Genomic DNA, 20,878 nt, shown 5'->3' on the forward strand with positions numbered 1-20,878 from the left:
AGATGAATCCAGCTTTGTACATGCTAGGTAAATGCTTTACTACTGAGCTACAACCCCAGCCAAATATTTTGAATTTATAAGTACTGTGATCCATGGTTCTCAGGAGCTTCTAAAGAAACCTAATAGAGGGCAGATTCCAGCCATCAAGATGTGACTGAAAAGGCTGTAATAGAAGCAGTTAGCATAGGTCTTTGATTATAGACTAAAATTAAAGCATTTATGAGAATTATGGTGGCACAATAGAGTGTAACTGTATTAACTTTGTTTACACAGATGACATAACTGACAAAAGTTGGTAGGAAAAAAAGATAAGAGGTAATATGAGAAATTGTTTTCTTTATCTTTATTAACCAGAAGATAGCATATCAAAAAATGTCATTTAAAACCCCTAAAAATCAAGTAATAAAGATATAAATATATTTACATAAAGTTGAAAGGATAAGGAAGGAAAAAAAACTAACACAAAGACAAAGGAAAAAATCAAACCAAAGTGTTTCTCCTGCTCTCTTAGCCCTTCCCAGGCCAGCTGTCTGCATTGTTTTTCCGCACACCAGGTGCTTCTCCAGTAGCCAGCAGCTGGATGGCCTCCTTTTTAACCCAGTTCTGTCACTGTCTCCCTGGAGATAGCATCAGATCCCACTGGGTGAGGATTCAGTTTCACGAGACCATCCACCTCACACTTTGGGTACCCAGTCACAAGTAGTAGATTATTACCTGTACTTCTGACTCAGCTATAAGTGAGGGGTTCCCTAGAAACCCTCCTTGGGTTCACTTAATGTACTAGAGTGGTTCACAGAACTCAGGGAACCACTTTACTTGTATAAACTTGTTTGTTTGTTTTGGATTTTTGAGGGGAGGCCTCACTATTTAGTTCAGGCTGATCCTGAACTCACTATGTATGTAGCTCAGGTTGGCCTTGAACTTGCAGTTATGCTCCTGCCTCACCCCTCTGAGTGCTAGAATTACAGGCCTGCACCACCACACCCAGCTCTTGCTTAACTGGTTTTTTGGTGCTACCTAGGATACAAATGAGCAGTCGAGGAGATACGCAGGATGAGGCATATGAGAAGGGGGTGCAGAGATCCTATGCCCTCCCTGGGAACCTTCACTTACTGAGCTATCTGGAAATTCTCTGTACCTTGTCCCTTTGGGTTTTACAGAAGCTTCATTAAATAAGTATGATTGAATATGTCATTGGCCATTGACTGATGGCCTCCACACCATCTCCCCTTCTCTGAGATTGAGGGGTGGGCCTGAAAGTCCCAGCCCTGTAATCATGCCTTGTTCTTTTCACAGCACTCAGGAATCTGAGGCAGGAGGAGTGCCATGAGACTGACCTGGAACTCACTGTGTAGCCTAGGCTGGCCTCTAACTCAGGCAGTCCTCCTGCCTCAGCCTCCCGAGGTCTGGGATTACAGGCGTGCACCACCACAGCCAGCTCTTTCCCAATTTTCAGACTTCCCACAAGTTTCACAATCTTAGGTGATATCAAAGGGGTGAAGGGAGTTGTGGTGCACACCTATAATTCTAGTAATTTGGGAGACTGAGGCATGAGGATTGCAAGTTTAAGGCCAGCCTGGGAAAATTAGTGAGACCCCCTGTCTCAAAACCTAAAAAGTAAAAAGGTCTGGTGCTATGGCTGAGCTGTAAAATGCTTGCTTAGCATGTACAAGGCCCAAGGTTCAATCCCAGCACTACAAAGTGAAAAAAAAAAAAAAAAAGAAGGGGAATGAAGCCTTTTAAATGTCTTCTAGGAATCTTTTCATCTGTCCTGAAGTGTAAAGGCCAAGAGCCAGATTTAATGTTACTTAAAAATAATTAAGCTGATAACTTTGTCTAGAAGTGCTGAAGATTGCTTCTCAGTGGTGTAACTGCATAGTAGTTCTCAGGAGAAATCTGTAAGCAGGGCTTTGGGAACTGTTCTGCATTTGTCTTCCAGGATCTTGTAATTAACAGGTCACACCTACTTTCTCAGCCAGTTTTGTCATGCCTTAATCTCCTGTCTCACTTTTTTTCCCTGGGCAGAAGCCTCCTTGGTCATGATTTAAAAATTTTTTGATGGTTTGTTACATTTGCCAGTATCTTGTTGGGAATTTGGTGTGTATTTACATTAAAGAGATGGACCTGGCCGGGAGTGGTGGCCCACGCCTGTAATCTCAGCACTCAGGAGGCTGAGGCAGGAGGATTGCTGTGAGTTCCAAACCAGCCTGGACTACATAGTGAATTCCAGATCAGTCTCAGACAGAGAGAGAGAGAGAGAGAGAGCGAGAGAGAGAGCGAGAGAGAGAGCGAGAGAGAGAGGAGAGAGCTGTCTTTTTTGATTGGGTCCTTGTCTGGTTTGGAATCAGGATAATGATAGCTTTCAAGAATGACTGGGCCCGGCATGGTGATGCACAGCTGTAATCACTCCAGAGGCAGAGGCAGGAGGATCACTATGAGTTCAAAGGCAGCCTGGGCTGCATAGTGAGTTCAAGACCAGCCCAAACTATATAGTGGGGCCCTGTCATACAAAAAAAAAAAAAAAAAAAAAAAAAAAAAAGACTGGGAACATTCCTTCCCTTTCAGTTTCATTAGAGTTTGAGGAGTATTGGTGTTAGAATTTTCTCTGACATAGAATTCAGTGGTGAATCAATCCGTCTTGGACTTTTCTCAGTTGGCAGTTTTTTGTTTTTGTTTCATTCTGCTTTAGTTTCATTGCCTGTTATCGGATTATTCGGGGTTTTTACATCTTGGTTCAGTTTTGATTTTTCATATTCATCTAGGATTTTATCCATTTCTTCTGGGTTTCCAATTTAGTATAGGTTTTCATAGTAGTTATGGGTAATCTAAATTTTAGTGGTGTCCATTGTAATTTTTCCTTTCTTGTTTCTAATTGTATTGATTTGGTCTTTTCTTTCTTTTCTTTTTGTAAGATTAGCTAAAGGTTTGTCTATTGTATTTATTCTTTCAAAGAACCAGCTCTTTGATTCATTGATTATTTGTATTGTCTTTTAGTTTCAATTTCATTAATTTCTATCCTGATTATTATAATTTCATTCCTTATATTTGCTTTGGATTTGGATTATTCTTGTTTTTCCAAGACCTTGAACTGCATCATTAGGTTATTTATTTGGGCTTGCTTTGTTTTTCTGATGGGGGTGCTTACAGCTATAAACATCCCTTTTACTATTGTTTTCATTATGTTCCATAGGTTCTAATATGTTGTACTAGCATTATCCTTTGATTCTAGGAACTAGTTTCTGTTTTAATTTCCTCTGTGACCCATTGATTATTCAAGAGTGTATTGTTCAGGGCCAGGAATTCAGCTCAATGTTTCCACCACCTGCTTTGCAAGCACAAGGTCCCAAATTCAATCCCTGGTACCACCAAAAGAAAAAAAAAAAAGAGTGTATTGTTCAACCTAGTGTGGTAGTGCAAGCCTATAATCCCAGCACTCTGGAGGCTAAGGCAAGAGGATAGCTAGCTGTGAGTTTGAAGCCAGCCTGGGCTACATAGAGAAACCCTGTCTCCCAAAAAAGGTGTGTTGTTTAACCTCCATGTGCTTGCGTGATTTCTGTAGGGGTTTTTTGCCATTGATCTCTAGTTGCTTTTGTTTTTGTTTTTGGTACCATGGATCAAACCCAGGACCTTGGCTTGCAAAGCAGACACAGTACCACTAAGCTAAATCCCTGATAATCTAGTTTCATTTCACTATGATCTGGAAATATGTGTGAGATAATTTTTATTCTTTTTTTTTACATATTTAAGCATGCTTTATCCTTTATGGTTTAGTACATGGTTTATTTGGGGGAAAGTTCCATGCACTGCTAAGAAGAATGTGTATTCTAGTGTGGCTGGGTAGAACACTGTACATACCTATTAAGTCTGTTTGTTCAAATGTTTGGTTCAACTGCTACTTCTTTTATTTCTGTTGCTTTTGTTGTTGTGTTAATCTATTTTGTGATAGTAGAGTATTAAAGTCTTCCACTATAGGGATTTTGTTTTTCTTTTTGTTTTGGTACCAGGGATTAAACTTGGGTCCTTGTGCTTGCTAGGCAGGCAGTGGCACCACTGAGCTAAATCCCCGGCCCTGGGATGTGTTTGATTTCATTCCTTTTATGTAGTTTAAATTTTTTTCTGGCCTTTGTATTTCCTGATTATTAGTAATTGAATGTAGAGGTTTAATGAGTTTCAGAACTGATTTTCAGAGGAAAGACTACTTCCTAGAAGGTATTATATTCTTTATCAAGAAGTATATAATGTTTAACAGGTCTGAGTACCTGTGCTCCACCAGAAAAGAACGGAGAAGAGTGTAGATCCAGCCTGTGGGCTTTGGTGCAGCAGACAGAATGTATTGCATAGAGCATTAAACTGCATACCTGACATACTTATTCTTACAAGTCAAGATGAACAGTGAAGGCAACTATCCGATTTGAATACACATTAGTAACTTTAAAATAAGACCAAAGGTACTATTTGCAAAGTATCTTAAACAAATTATAGCTGATTGTTTTTATTAACTGATGATGCCTTACAGAAAAGCCAGTAACAAAATGCAATATATGCTGGATGTAGTAGCGCACACCTGTTATCTCAGCTCTTGGGAGGCTGAGGCAGGAGGCTCACTATGAGTTTGAGGCCTGCCTGGGCTACAGAGTGAGTTTGAGACCAGCCTGGTCTGCATAGTGAGTTCAAGGCCAGCTTGAGCCATATAGCGAGACCCAAAAAATAGAACAAAAGAACCCAGTGTATGGTGTTTGGAAACAAGAATGAATTCAGAAAGGAAAAGCAGCTAGATTAGGATGGGATGCGAAAGCTGCATGTAGAAGATCGTCAGCTGGGAAGGAGTAGAGTTTCTCAGTATTCACTTGGCCTCTAGGAAGAGAGGGCTTCCTGCCTCCTCTGCCCCTCCGAGCTTCTGAGGTTAGCTAGTTTATTCTTCATTGAAGCTTCATGCTGTGAGACTTTGGGACCTGGACATAGTACTGTCCTTTAGGTGCCTCATAAATAAGTTCTTCTTCCCAATAAGAGTCGATAAAGTCACTTAAGAGTCGTTAACTACTTTTTAAAAACAACTTTTTGGAATATAATTCATGTACATAAAATTCACCCATTTAAAATTTATATTTCAGTGATTTTAGTAAACTTACAGAGTTGTGCCACCATCACCACTAATTTTTTAACTTTTTCATCAACCCAGCCCAAAAAGTATCTTGCTGGGCGTGGTAGCACACATCTGTAATCTCAGCCCTCAGGTAGTGAGGCAGGAGGACTACAACAAGATCAAGGCCAGCCTGAACTACATAGTGAGACTCTGTCTCAAATAAAAAAAAAACAAAAACAAAAAAAGTTATCTTGTCCACACTTGTAGTCAGTCTTCATTCCCACACCCAGCCCCAGGCAAGTACTAATATACTTTGTGTTTCCATAGATTTGCCCTCTCTGAATATCTTATAAATGGAACACATTTCTGGTGGTGTTTCACTTTCACTTTATATCTGGCTTCTTTCACTTGGTATAATGTTCTTAAGACTCATTCATGTTATAGTATGTATCTGCGGTGTGCCACTATCTTTTAACATATATATATGCACACATGCCTATACACTCAGGTATTTTGAGATCATTTGCACTTTCATGACTTGGGTTTTCTGAAGTCCCTTCTTTATATGACATTATCTCTTTCATTTTCTTCCTAGGATTTGGTGGCTTTTGAACATCAGTGGACTAACTTCTTTGCTAATTTTGACACGGAAATTCCTTTCCTACTGGAACTTTCAGAATCACAAGCTGGTGAGGTATGTAAAAGAAGTCAAAGAGAAAGAAGAAATTGGTTTATTTATACATTGTTTATATTTGTTATTTAACTTTTTGTTCTCACTGGGTGTGGTGATACATACCTATAATCTGAGCTCTCAGGAGACTGAGGCAGGAGGGTCACCACAAGTTTGAGACCTACTAAACCTACATAGTGAGTTCCAGTCCCGCCTGAATTACACAGCAAGATCTTGTCTTAAAAAAACTGCAGGTTTGGTGTACACCTGTAATCACAACACTTGGGAGGTTGAGGCAGGAGGATTGTTGCCAGTTCAAGCTAGCCTAGGCTAGCTACATAGTGAGTTCAGGGCCACCTAAACTACATAGCAAGACTGTGTCTCAAAAAAACACCACCAAAGTTACTCTCAAAATACATTATCTTAATTTATTTTGGTTATCGTATCCTTAAACTGTTCTGTATGCCAAAAGAAATTCCCCTGAGATCCTTATCCATATATAAAAAGTTATTTGGAGGCCAGAGGTGCAGCTTGGTGGTAGAGTGCTTGTGAGACCATGGGTTCAATCCTCAGTGCCTCAAAAACAATTTTTTTTCTCCTGTGCCACCTTCTCTTTGAGAAGGACATTAACTTTTCAGTTGGTGATGAGTCTATCAACCAGGAATTTGTTGATCACTAGTTACTAATTCCCCATGTGTGAGTAATACACTTTTTTTTTTAGCTGTACCTCCAAGTCATGAATGTGTAGCTACCTTTCCAAAGAAACTGTTAAGAGCAATTACTAGGTTCAGGCTAAGACCTCTGTATGAATGAACTAAAGTAGCTAGATGGGGAACACGGCACAGGGCAGTCACAGAAACTACTCTACAGGAAGGATTAGAAGGGCTGTCTTGCATTGCCCTAAGTCTTCCTTTGGCTTGCAGTGCACTGTAGCCCAGAACAAGTCCTCTTTTTTTTTTTTGGTACCAGGGATCGAATTCAGGACCTTGCACTTGCAAGGCAGGTGCAGTGCCACTGAGCTAAATCCCCAGCACAAGTCCTCTTCTTCATTATTTGGAGCTGGAGTTGGTCTTGTGCATTTGATCAGTTATGTTTTTAAAAATTTAATCGGAGAAAAAAAGATGTTTTATATTTGCCTATGTCATTACTTTCTCCGGTGCTCTTCATTCCGTTGCATAGACCTGGATTTCCAGTTGGTATCATGCTCTTAGAAGGATATCCTTTAACATTTCTTGTGGTTCAGATCTTCTGATAATGAATTCTGTCAGCTTTTGTATGTCTGAAAAAAATATTTCAGAGTCAGGAATTTAGCTCAGTGCCACCACGCCTGCCTCACAAGTGCAAGGTCCTGAGTTTGAGTCCTGGTACTGAAAAAAGAAAGAAAGAACAAAGTATCTTGCTTTTTTTTTTTGAGACAGGGTCTTTCTATTGTAGTTCAGGTTGGTCTTGAACTTAAAGCAATCCTCCTGCCTCTGCCTCCCAAGTGCTGGGATCACAGGCACGTGCCTATACCCCCAGCTCACCTTCATTTGAAAAGATTTTGCCACATGTGAATTTTAGGCTGAAAGTTTTCTCCTTTTGGTGCTTGAAAGATGTTGCTCTACTATATTCCCATGCACATTGTTTCTGGTGAGAAGTGTTTTATCCTAATCTTTGATCCTCTGCACATAGAAGGTCTTTATTTTCTCTCTGGAGACTTCAAGACTTTCTTTTTCTTTTGTTTGTTTTTGGTTTTGTTTGTTTGTTTGTTTGTTTTTTGAGGGAGGGTCTCCCTTTAAATTTCAGGCTGGCCCTGCATTTACTAGATAGCCCAGGCTGGCCTTGAACTCACAGCAATCCTCCTGCCTCAGCCTCCTGAGGGCTGGGATTACAGGCATGCACCACCACACCTGGTTTAAGATTTTCTCTTTATTACTGGTTTGAACAATTTGATTAACCATTTTGCTGTAGTTTTCTTCATATTTCTTGTGGTTGAGCTTCTCAGTTTTTGTCAAGCTTGCAAAGTTTTTGTCCCATTATTTGTTTAAATATTTTTTCTGTTCCAAAGCTCTCTGCTTTCTTTCAGAGACTCCATTTACCCCTAAAATAGACTACTTCAAGTTGTCTCTTATCTCCCCGCTGCCTTTTCTGGTTTTTAAAATTTTTTTCCTATCTTTTATTACTATGGTTCAAAGAGTGAAAGATATTAAAAAAGAGTTTCTCATGTATCTGTTTTGTGTGATTTGATAGATACATGTATATTTTCTGATATCCTCCTCTTTGTTGGATTGAAGAGTAGCACAGAGCTATTTCCATTTTGCTCTTTTCACTCAACAATAAATCTTAGAACTTTCTCCAAATTAGTTCATTGAAATTTTCTGATTTATTTATTTTTTTACCCCTGATGCTGGGCATCAAACCTAGGGTCTTGAAGGCAAGTACTTGCTAGGCAGGTAATTTACCACTGAGCTACATCCCCTCTGAAAATTTCCTCATTTGTTACACTTTGTAGTACTCCGTTGTGTGAATTTGTCTTAATTTATTCAGGTACTCTCTTATGTATGCATGTCTAGGTTGTTTTCAATATTTTACCATTCCAAATAGTGCCATAGTAAATTGTTTTGTGCTTACGTATTTTCATATTGTTAGAGGGATATATACCTAGTAATGGGATAGCTGGGTCTAAAGGTAAGAGTGTGTGCAGTGGTATTAGCCATTCCAAATTCCCCCTAAGGGGTACACCATCCCAATTTGCATTCCCACCAGCAGTGAAGATATATGAGAGTTCCTGTTGCTCCACACCCTCACAGATAGATTATGTTGTCATACTATAAAAAATTTTACAGTCTTATAGATGGGAAATGGTATATCAGGATTGTTTTAATTTACCTTTCTCTAATTATGAGCAAATCTGAGTGTTCTTTCATGCCCTTGAGTATCATTTTAAATTTCGTTTTGTCTTTTTTGTTTGTGCACTGGGGAACCGAGGGCCTCACACATGTTAGATAAGCACTCTACTCCTGAGGTACATCCCCAACCCAAGCATAGGTTTTTAGGATGTCTTTTGTCCCTTAGTTTTAGAGTTCTTTATATATACATACCAAATAATTTCTTCTCTATTTATCCCTGATGCTTTACTTATTATTTCTTTTGCCATGGAAACTTTTATTTTTATATAAATATACATATTTTATTATCTTCGTATTTCAAGTCATTGTGCAGAGAAAGGATTTGATTGAAGTTTAAAGAATAATTTAGTGGTAGAGTGCTTGCCTAGCTAGTATTCACAGGGTGCTGAGTTTGATCTCCAGAACCACGTAAAAAAGAATATCCATCCCCTGGTACTGCATGGCTTAAATTTTTATGTTTAGATCCCTAGTCCACATAGAAGTTTTGTGTGATGTGAGAGATAGATCTAATTTTATAGATTTTCCCCAAAATGATTGACCAGTTAGAATCCCAGCTGTGCAGTTCACTAGCTTCTGACCTTGACCACTTTTGTGTCTTACCAGTGCATCTGTACATAGGGGACAGTGATAGCATGAACCTCTTAGGTTGTTATTAGCGTTTCTTGAGATGATTCATTTCATTGCCTTTCATATTTACATGACAAGCCTATGGTAAATTGTGGTGGTGTTTTATTTTGTTTTTGGAACCATGGATTGAACTCAGGACCTTGCACTTGCCAGGCAAGTGGTGCTTTGCCACAGAGCTATGTCCCCAGCCCAATTGTAGTTATTATTTGTTTGTTTGTTTGGTTGGTTGTTTTTTTTTTTTTTTGAGACAGGGTCTCAATGTGTAGTTCAGACTGCCCTCACTATTTAGTCTAGGCTGGTCTTGAACTCACAGTGATCCTCCTAGCTCAGCCTCCTGAGTGCTGGGATTATAGGCATGTGCCACCACACCTGGCTGTAGTTATTATTATTTTAACCTAAAATAGATTTTACTGATCAATAAAACAAGCACCAAAATGCTTATTGACAATAGAGAATGAAAAACAGATAACTAACAAGGAAAAAGTTCAGATGGCTACAAACATATTCAAAATATTCTGCATTAAAAAGTAAAAGTTTCCACCGCCTGCCTCATAATCACAAGGTCCTGAGTTCGATCTCTGGTACCAGAAAAAAAAAAAGTTAAAGGTTAGAGCCAATGATTTAGCTTAATGGCTGTGCCTGCCTTGCAAGAGCAAGGTCCTAAGTTTGATCTCCGGTACTGAGGAAAACAAAGTAAAAGGTTATAAAATAAGATAATAGTGAGGTACCATTTTTCACTGACTTGACAAATCTACTTAAACCATTCCATAGGCAGTGCTGGTAATAAGACTAGAGGTAAGTACTACTCACTGTGAGTAGGCATGTACATTGATAAAACTGCTTTGTAAAACAACTTATATTATATATTATATTATATTATATAATTTTATTTCCAGAGCTGTTTTGGGAAATAATTATAGCTGCAGATAAGATTTTTAAAATTTATTTACTTTTGTTGTGGTTTTTTGAGTCAGAGTCTCACTTTGTAGTGCAGGCTGACCTTGAACTCACTGTGTAGCACAGGCTAGCCTTAAATTTGGAGCAGTCCTCTTGCCCTCTGCCTCCAGAGTTCTGGGACTACAGGTGTACACTACCACACCTGGCTATGCAGATAAAATTTATTGTGAGGCAGGTGGCGGCGCCACTGAGCTAAATCACTGGCCCCATTTTTTTTTTTTTTTTTCATTTTCACAGGGTTGTACAATGTCCAGGCTGGCCTCAAACTCACTATGTAGCCCAAGCTGGCCTCGAACTCAAGGTGACCCTCCTGCCTCAGCATCCTGAGTGCTGGGATTACAGATGTGAGCCACCACACCTGGCTCATTACAGTATTATTCTTGATATAGACAAGTTAATAACAGTATAAATCTCCAAGAACAGAGAACTATGTGTCTGGTAGTCGACTATCATATATAGTCTATAGATGTACCATAGAAAAAAGATTTAGTGTAGGTGTTCGTTAGGGAAAATAAAATTGCCTTTTTGAAATTTTCTAAACTTTTGGCAATAAAATCTGCATGTTAATTTTCTATTAATGTTTATCCTGACATTGTGCATCCAAAAGGTGAGAATGACTTTGGTTTCCTGAATTTATATCAATGTACTTTTTTTTTTAATGAAAAAATAAAACAAAATTTCTTAACAAGATAAGAAGACCGGATGTAGTGGCGCACGCCTGTAATCTCAGCACTTGGGAGGCCAAGGCAGAAGGGTGGCTGCAAATTCGAGGCCAGCCTGGGCTACATAGTCAGTTCAAGACTAGCCTGAACTGCATAGCATGACCTGTCTCAAAAAAGAGAGAGAAAGAAAGTGAGGGAGAGGGAGAGAAAGGGAAAGGGAGAATTAATACTGTATATCATGCCAGTCATAGTGGCATAAGCCTGTAGTTCCAGCACTGAGGAGGCTGAGGCAGGAGGATCACTACAACTTTGAAGGTAGCCTAGACTACATGGTAATCAAAGCCAGCCTGAACTGCATATTGAAACCTTGTCTCGAAGGAAAAAAATACACTCTGTATTGTAATTTTAAAAGTAGTTAGAGTATAAGACATAGACAAAAAAGACTTACTAAGCAGAAACGTAATAGCTCAAGTCGGTGTACTACATTCCTTCAGTTCTCCCTCATTGCACATTTTAAATTAGCATATTTTAAGTAATATAATCATTTATTGGAATTATAGAAAAAACATTTAAATAGAAAAAATATAAGATCTCCATAGAGATAGCAATTTGGACCATAGGTGGTAGTTAGTCCAGTTTTCTTTCAGTAGTTAAAAACTATGAACGTGAAAAGAATTTTGCTTTATTTTCTTTTTACAGCACTTTTTTCCTTGTGTGTTTTTTTTTTTTTTTTTTTTTTTTTTATACTGGGGATTAAACTCAGGACGTTGCACTTGTGAGGCAGGTGGAGGCACCACTGAGCTAAATCCCCAGCCCTCCTTGCTAATATTTTGTTTGCTTGTTACCTGTCCCCAAAATTCATGTTGCTATCTACCACACTTAGGCTTCTGCATTCTTATAATAATCTACAGAAACCTCTCTGTTCCCCCACCTCCCTCATGTGTGCCCACAAACACATTACACATTTCCTTGACACATGCAGTATATGTACGTGAGGGGTCATATGTGAGGGGTTTGTGATTATTTTACAAAATTGTGATCTCATATACAGTGTTGACTTGTTTTTAGCCATTCAGAAGTTACTTCAGTCATGGAATGATCTCCAGCCATATAACTGAAAACAGGTAAGATTCCTAGGGAGGAAGAATGAAAAGTAATAGAGAAAAACAGTCGATGAGAGGTAGATAAAGGGGGACATCCAAGTTCAGAAGCTTGATTCAAGAGAATGGATCAACTTCAGTCCTCAAAGGGTAAAACTCTATCCTCTGTAAATTTGTTTCACTGCTTTTGTATTTATGTATTAGTTTTATCTTTCTGTAGTTTTATAGGGAAGTGCTTTTTTTTTTTTCCATTTGGTTTGGTTTTTTTTGAGACAGCATCTCACTATATAGTTGAGACTGACCTGAAACTCACTTTGTAGTCCAGGCTGGTCTCAAACTCACAGTGATCCTCCTGCCTCAGCCTCCCGAGTGCTGGGATTACAGGCATGCACCACCATGCCCGGCCAGGGAAGTGGTTTTTAAAAGATTATATCCTACCAAAATCTAAAGAAAAGAATATTTATTCCATCCTTAGCTCAGGAAAGCAAGACAAAATAAAGTATCCAAAGCTGAGCAGGGGAGCAGCAAAAGTTTGTGCGGGCATCAGAGGGATCCCTGGTGAAGGCCAGCCTCCTGAAGAAATTGGGGATAGCACCAAGTGTGGTGGCACATACCTGTAATCTCATTACTCAGGAGGCTGAAACAGAAGAATCACTACAAATTCAAGGCCAGCCTGGACTACACAGTAAGTTCAAGGCCAACCTCATCTATAGCAAGACCTGTCTCAAACAATAAATAAATAAATTTCTTACCAGGATTAATGTTTAGCCTAACACTATGCATCCGAAAAGATGAGAATTACTTCTTTGATTTCCTGAAAACTTACATTAGTGTTTTTCTTTTTTTTAATGAAAAAAAAATGAAACAATTTCATAACAAAATGATAAGAGAATAACAATAGTTAATACACTGTATATCATGCTGGGCATGGTGGCACACACCTGTAATCCCAACTCTTGTGAGGCTGAGGCAGGAAGATCATAGGGAGATCTCAGCCAGCCTGAGCTACATTGTGAGTCCAAGGCCAATCTGAACTCCACAGCAAAAAAAAAAAAAGGAAGGTGGGAATAATAACATTTCAAAAGTGGTTCCTTCTGCATTTTCATCACAATCAGCAGGAGGTGCTTCTTCTGATGAACAGAGGAGATGGCTCTTTCCTCTTTTCTTCCCACAGCACTAGTCCAGTCTAATAATAATGAGGCAAATTACTATGGTAGAATTTAGACTTATAGTTTTGTGCCCAAAGCATTACTTAGCTTGCATTGATTTCCAGAAGAAATCACTTTTTTTTTTTTTTTTTTTTTTTTGAGACAGGATCTTGCTGTGTAGTTTATGCTGGCCTTGAACTCACTATGAGCGAAGGTTGGCCGTAAACTTGGTGATCCTCTTGCTTCAGCCCCCTGAGTGCTGGTTTTACAGGTGTGTTTCATCACACCTGGTAATCATGTTTATTTTTAACATTTGCCTAAAACTTAAGTATATTTTTAAGAGGAATAAAGTGAAATGCAAAACATTTTCTACATGATGCACATTAAGAACTGTTTAAGGGCTGGGTATTAAGCTCAGGGTGTTGCATCTGCCTCACAAGCACAAGGTCCTGAGTTTAATCCCTAGTGATGCAAAAAAAAAAAAAGTGTAAGGAAAGGATAAGAAGCAATCTTTTAAAATATTCTTTCTGGGCTGGGGACATAGCTCAGTGGTGCCACGTCTGTCTGGCGTGCACAAGATCCTAAGTTCAATTTCTGGTACTAAAGAGAGAAAACAAAAAAAAATATATTTTTTTTCTTTTTTCTTTTTCTTTCTGGTTCTGGCTTGGTAACACATGCCTGTAATCCCAGCACGCAGGAGGATTGCCATGAGTTTGAGGCCAGCATAGGCTACTTAATGAGTTCAAGAGCAGATTGAACTGTGTAATGAGACCCTATCTCAAAAAAATCAATTCTGCTGAGTGTGGTGGCACACACCTGTAATCCCAGCACTCAGGAAGCCGAGACAGGTGGATCGCTGTGAGCTCAAGACCAGCCTGGGCTACATAGTGAGTTCCAGATCAATCTGAACTACATAGTGAGACCCTGTCTCACAAAACAAAAAACAAAAACAAAAACAAAAACAAAATTAATTCTTTAACAGTGGTTCTCCTGCCTGCTTCACAAGCACAAGGTCCCGGGTTCAATCGCCAGCACCAAAAAATTTTTTATTTTGTTTTAAATTCTTTAAAATAGCCTTTCTCTTGTTGAATATTTACTGAGACCATATGACATACCAAGGAAGAGAGCTACATGGTTAAAAATAAACAGAACAAATAGAGTCTCTGCTCTCCTGGAATTTATAGTGTGGTAGAGCAGAAAGACAGTCAGCAACTTCACAGAGAAATATATTTGCAGAAAGGGGCAGGAGATAAAGGGAAGGGGAGAAGAAAGGGGAAGAGGACATAAGAATAAAGATATATTGTGTACATGCACCAACTCCCTACAGGAATGTAAAATTATATACTGCAAACATATAGTAATTAAAAAATGGAAAATAATACTAAAAAAAAAAAAGAGAAATCATAGGAAAGTAGGAAGGTGGTGTCCGAAAGCACCGTGATTTGTATGGACAAGAGTGAGTATGTGCATAGTGGCGACTTCCTGCCCACTCAGCTGCAGGCCCAGCAGGACGCTGTCAACATAGTGTCACTCAGAGACCAGCAGCAAGCCCAAGAACAGCCTCATCACGCTGGCCAGTGACTGAAGTGCTGACCACACTCCCTTGACACCAGCCATGTCCTCTCCAAGCTCACACTGTCCAACCGAAGGGCAAGATCCCCTTCTGTGCTGTTATTCACGTGGCCCTCCTGGCTCTGAAGCACAGACGGGGAAAGAGCCACAAGATACACATCATTGCCTTTGTGGGGAGCCCCATGGAGGACAATGAGAAGGATTCGGTAAAACTGACTAAACACCTTAAGAAAGAAAGAGAAAGTGAATGTTGACCTCGATTTGGGGGAACAGGAGGCAAACACGGAGACTAACAGCCTGCGTTAAACACACTGAATGGCAGAGATGGCACCAGCTCTCATCTAGTGGCAGTGCCTCCTGGCCCCAGCTTGGCCCATGCACTCATCAGTTCTCCCATTCTGGCCAGTGAAGGTGGTGCCATGCTGAGGCTTGGTGCCAGTGACTTTGAATTTGAAGTGGTTCCCTGTGCTGATCCTGAGCTGACCCTGGCCCTTCACGTTTTATGGAGGGCAGTGGCAGTGGCAGAAGGAAGAGGCCTGAAGGGCAGCCACAGCTTCTCTAGCCAAGGCTGGGATTGCTAGCATTCGGACCAAAAACTCAGATGACACCCTACTGAAGATGACCATCAGCCAGCAAGGTTTGGCTGCACCGGGCTTTCTCACCTGAGCAGCATGACTGAGGAAGAACAGATCACTTATGCCATGCAAGGTGTCCCTGCAGAGAGCAGCGTTTGCTCAGGCAGAGTCAGCCAACGTGGATGCTAGCTCAGCTATAGACACTTCTAATCAGCCAAGGAGGAGAAGGATTATGCAGAATCCCAGGTTCCTTCAGAGTGTCCTGGAGAACCTTCCCAGCATGGATCCTAATACTGAAGCCATCCAAAACACCTCACCTCCCAGGCCACCAGGGGTGGCGAGGAGAACAAGAAATGAGATTGGAGGTTCTAAGGGGACAGCGAGGATGGGGAGGCACAACACAGGGTTAGGTGTACCCTCGGTAACCCTCACTACCTGAATAAAGCTTAGCAGGGTTTTTGCTTTTTGGTTCAAAGAGAGTGAGAGAGAAATCATTACAAAGTCTGAGCCTTGCTGGGGATTTAGCTCAGTGGTTGTGCCGCCTGCCTCGCAAGCACAAGGACCAGAGTTCAATCCCCGGTACCAAAAAAAACAAAACAAAACAAAACAAAAAATCTGAGCTTTAAAAGAGAAAAGAACATGTGATACTGTGAAAACTAGCTAGAGAGCCTGGCCTCTTGACATGAACAGTGAATAGAGATAATCGGGAGAAAGGAGAATAGCAAAGGTCCTAACATAAAAAGATGAGCTTGGCTGGGGAGAGTGACCTTCCATAGAGCTGAGCAGACCACACAGGTTCTTGTTGCAAGTACTGTTCCACTGAGCCATATCCCAGCATACGGGTTCTTGGTGACCATGTGCAAGGCCCTTCTCCTGAGTATAGTATAATGGCAGTATATGCTTTGCATGTTTAAAAATTATTGTTACTTTTGTAAAATACATTATAAAGATTGAGTGGATCCAGGAAAACAGGAAATCTTTAATTTATTCAGGGAGGAAATGATGGCGGTACAAACTTGGATTGTGGCCACATGGTTGGAGAGAAACAGATAATAAATTAGAAAGATTTTCAAGAGGTTTATTGAATTGAGAGGGTGAGGAAGCAGAAGTCCATTGCGTTAACTTGGTGACTTTTTATTTTTATTCTTTTATTTTATTTTGTTTTGGTACCAGGGATTAAACTCAGGACCTTGCACTTGTAAGGCAGATAGAGTGCCACTGAGCTAAATCCCCAGCCCACTTGGTGACTTTTGCCAAAACCCTCTGAATGAAATGACTGAGAAAGTTTGATCAGAGTGGGCTGAGTTGTAAGCAGAAAATGGGAAGGTGGTGGAGTCCTGCCAAGAAAGTGGATGAATTGGACATGTGGTGAAATCAGGGCACTTAGAGGTAAAAATGAGACTATGTGCAACCCTCTTCTCCCTCCGGAAGGTTACTCAGGAACTGGTAACTGCTATTGTCTTTCTAGTCTGTGTATTACAATTACTATTAAAATTCCCATTAAAATGCTATTTTTTTAAAAATGCTATATTTAAAGCTAGGGTTTTGCTCCATCACTTCATCATGAACAGCAAATTTATGGGACTGATCTCTCAAAAAGGAGGACAAGCTGAAAATACAAACCTAGCATGAGTATAGTTATGTCCCAAAATGACTGATCCCTATAAGTCACTAGGAAGAGGCAGAGAGATCTGATCCCTTCCCACCCCACCAGGAACTTTAGATAGATTACCTTGCTCATGCTACAGGACATCAATCAGAAAACCCCTGGAACTTACTCAGGTCTGATGAAGTTGTCCTGGCTCGGTATCTCTTCTAATCATGTGGTTTTTTTTTTAATTTGCTGTTCTAGCCCTAATCGGCAGCCATTTGTTCTCTTTGGTAATCACTCCACACGAGAAAACCTGAATGCTGGCAGCTTTAACTTCCCTTCTGAAGGTCACCTGGTACGCAGTACTGGTCCTGGTGGGAGCTTTGCCAAACACATGGTGAGTAGCTGGACTGCCTGTTGCTTAATTAACTTTATGACCAAACTGGCTGAAAGGGCTACTGGGGAAAAGGAACCTTTTCTATTTAGTATTTTGATTTAACCTTGACTGTGAAGTTTGGGAGTAAAAAGAAATTATTAGAAACTGACTATATTTTTTAAAGTACTGGATATGATTTGAAAATATTTAATTTAGAAAAACTTAAAGAAAAAAAGTTTCAAACTACATAGTAATTTTAAGCCTAGTTTTATTATGTCCTGTTTACATTTAAGGATGTAGACCTTGATGATATTATTCTTTTATTGAGAGTGCCAGCAGGAAGATTTTTGCTTTGATTATATTGTCTTTTATATTCTCTTTCTTACTTTCTTTTTTTTCCTGAGTCAGATTGTCAGTGTAGCTTAGGCTGGCCTGGAACTCATGGAGATTCCTCCTGCCTTAGCCTCCAGATTTTTGGGATTATAGGTATGCACCACTTTACCCAGCCATCCTTTACATTCTTTATAGGAAACATTAAACCTTCATATAGGAGTCTAATGATTTTAAAAGTGTATGTTATCTTTAATGTTTTCAAAATGTTCTGGCAATAAGGAAAGCTAGGGTGGTAGTTATAATTATTTTTCATTTGGATTTGGAGAAAATAAGACCAAAGCAGTTGTAGCTTAGTCTCTCTGAGCTCAGAACCCAGATCTTCCTTCAAGCCAACCCAGGATATAGGGCTCCCAGAATGTATGTGTTGTCAGGATCTTGCTGCTCTGCAAAGGGAGGGCTCAAACCCCATTTTAGTCACCCACACACTCTTAGAATATATAGAAAATACTAGATGGAGCAGGCTTCTCTCTGTAATCTTACTAGTTGACTGCACATGTTTTCAAAAAACTGCACATTTCATATAAAACAAATATAAGCAGGGCCAGGGATTTAACTCAGTGGTGCTGCCGCCTGCCTCATAAGTGCAAGGTCCCGAGTTCAATCCCCGGTACCCCCGCAAAGACTCTGGAAGGTGGAGAGTAGGAAGCAGACTGGTCAGGACCAAATAAAGAAGATAGGCATGAGTTCTCTGGGCTTTCCTCTTCCCTTGTATCCAAACTGGATACTGGAGAATATTGAGTTATTCAGAGGCCCAAGAAAGACAGAAAACTTTGCTAGATATGGTGGCACACACCTATAATCCCAGGATTTAGGAGGCTGAGGCAGAAAGATAGATCACTGTGAGTTCAAGGGCAGCTGGGGGCTACATAGCAAGATCCTGTCTCAAAAAAAAAAAAATGGACAGAAAGCTTTTAGATAATTTCTGTGTGGAAACCCCACAGAAAACCTGCTTCCTGCTCTTGCCCTGCCCATGGGTGAATGAAGAGCCTAGACATCCATGCTTGCCAGACTGAAGTTGAGGTATACCCTCCCTCACTCTTCTCAGGATGGTATCAGAGGAGGCTGAGTGGGGAGCCTGGCCATCATCACATCCACAGTAACAAGGGCCTCTCCTTGGATGCAGTATCACAAGAGACCTACACCACTACTGAGCATTAACAGGCCGCCTCCATCCTAGTAAGACCAGTCTCAAAAAGAAGTTGGAATTTAGTTCAGCACAATAGCCCTGTTTTCAATTCCTAAAACTGTAAAAACCAAGGCCAGGGATTTAGCTCAGTGGTTCCAGCACCTGCCTCACAAGTACAAGGACCTGAGTTCGATCCCCAGTACCAAAAAAAAAAAAAGACTGTAAAAACCAAAAACAAGACCTTCTTATTCATAGTGATTGTCACACTCCGAAGCCAGTAGGGTATCAGCGAAGGCATCCTGGGGAATCTAAACTCCCACTGACCGCCCCCCTCCACACACACCACGAACACACACATAGTAGCAACTCCATGAAAACCTGGATTTAACTCCTGCCTGGCAGTGATGAGGTGGTAAGTCCTTCTGCTCACCCACTGAAGCAGTGTTAGAGGAAGCCTTTAGAGAAGACTTCCAGCTTCAGTTCTGACATATAAAAGACTTGGAAATTGTCCCTGTACTTAAAAGAAGGATAAGTGAAAATCAGTGTCCTTTCACTTGGGAAGATTGTATCCCAGAAACTCAGACCCACTAATAGACTAAAATTTAATCATATGATTATAGAATCCTTCCCCTCTCCAACTACCTTAGCACTACCCCAACAGGTCTGCAATATAATGGCAGGTAATTACTGCAAAAGAGCTACAAGGCACAGTTGTGTAAGAATACTACAGGAAGCCAGGCCTGGCAGTTTAGGCCTATTACCCCAGCATTTGGGAAGCTGAGGCAGGAGGATTTTTAATTCAAGGCCAGCATAGGCTACCAAACAAGTTCATGGCCAGTCTTAAACCCAGGATCCTGTCTCAAAAACAAACAAACAGACATTAGTGTGTGCTACAAAAATGTAAAGCCACTGGCACTTTTAGCTACACCTACAGAGAACATTAAACAGAACCCAATTCCCAGCCAGATTAGCATCAAATCTAACATGAAAGGCCTGTTTATCTCAGTTCGTATTACCTGATACATTTATATCTGGCTTTCAACAAAAAAATACAAGGCATGCTAAAAGGCAAGAAAAAGCATTGTATGGAAAGAGAACTCAGCTTCCTGTGATCCCAGCACTTGGGAGGCTTAGTCAGGAGGGGTCACCTCAAGTTCAAAGCCAGCCTGAACTACATAACAAGACTGTCTGAAAAAAGAGAGCGAGGGCTGGGGATTTAGCTCAGTGGCACTGCATCTGCCTTGCAAGCACAAGGTTCTGAGTTTGAACTCTGGTACCAAAAAAAAAGAGAGAGAGAGAGAATACAACCATTAGAACCAGACTCAAATAGGATTCGTTTTTAGAATTTTCAGACAAATTATTTATATTCTTCTTTGGGGGTACTGGAGCTCAGTTTAAGCAGGCTAGGTAAGTGCTCTACCACCACTGAGCATAGCCTTAGCCCTACAGAGTATTTAAAATAACTATGGCTAGCCAGGCATGGTGTTGCATGCCTATCTCTCAGCACTTGGGGGACTGAGGCTGGATCGCCATGAGTTCAAGGCCAGCCTGAACTATATAGTGAGACCCTGACTCGAAAGAAAGAAAAACACCTAAATAAGTAAATAAATAGGTAAATAAGTAAAATAACTGAGAGAGGGGCTAAGAGCCCCCCCATAATGACCTTCCACCTTTATTGGGGTCCTTGCCCTCCAGCGAAGAACAAAGAATTGGACTCTTAGCAGAAAATGGGAGTGTCAAGATTGATATAGTACAAAGCAAAAGCTTATTTAAAGTGTGGCAAGTGCAGAGAAAGCAGAACTGCCATCCTAGCAGCAGAGTGGTGCTAAAAGATAGGGGCATCCCACTTGGATGCCAGGTAAGAGATATGTCCATTCTTAAGGGGCAAACTGTTTTGTTGATTGGCATGGGCTAGGCCAATCAGCATCTTAGCATTTATTTCTGGGAAGGAGACAAGGTCATTTGGGAATTTCTTAAGCATGAGTAACAGTTTCATAAGGATACAGTAGGGTACATTGTTTTCAAGTGCATGGCACAAGATAAGCATATGATGATGTTATAATCGTCAGCCACAGATAAGTATTTGTCCTGGGTTTTTTTTTTTTTTTTG

General features: G+C 40.3%; 1 protein-coding gene and 1 pseudogene across 3 annotated transcripts in view; both read left to right on the forward strand.

Moving 5' to 3' along the window:
- Positions 1-20,878, forward strand: part of CUNH20orf194 (chromosome unknown C20orf194 homolog) — a 107,465-nt gene that overhangs the window by 15,031 nt on the left and 71,556 nt on the right. For all 3 annotated transcript variants that reach the window (XM_019205552.1, XM_019205550.2, XM_019205551.2), the window contains 3 exons: positions 5,679-5,777; positions 11,956-12,011; positions 17,135-17,270. In XM_019205552.1, the coding sequence (XP_019061097.1) occupies positions 5,679-5,777; positions 11,956-12,011; positions 17,135-17,270 (291 nt within the window). The remainder of the gene's footprint in view (positions 1-5,678; positions 5,778-11,955; positions 12,012-17,134; positions 17,271-20,878) is intronic.
- Positions 12,113-15,728, forward strand: LOC104853162 (annotated as a pseudogene).

The sequence above is a fragment of the Fukomys damarensis genome, unplaced genomic scaffold (genome assembly GCF_012274545.1).
Source record: "Fukomys damarensis isolate Sample0158 unplaced genomic scaffold, DMR_v1.0_HiC HiC_scaffold_7, whole genome shotgun sequence".
NCBI lineage: Eukaryota > Metazoa > Chordata > Mammalia > Rodentia > Bathyergidae > Fukomys > Fukomys damarensis.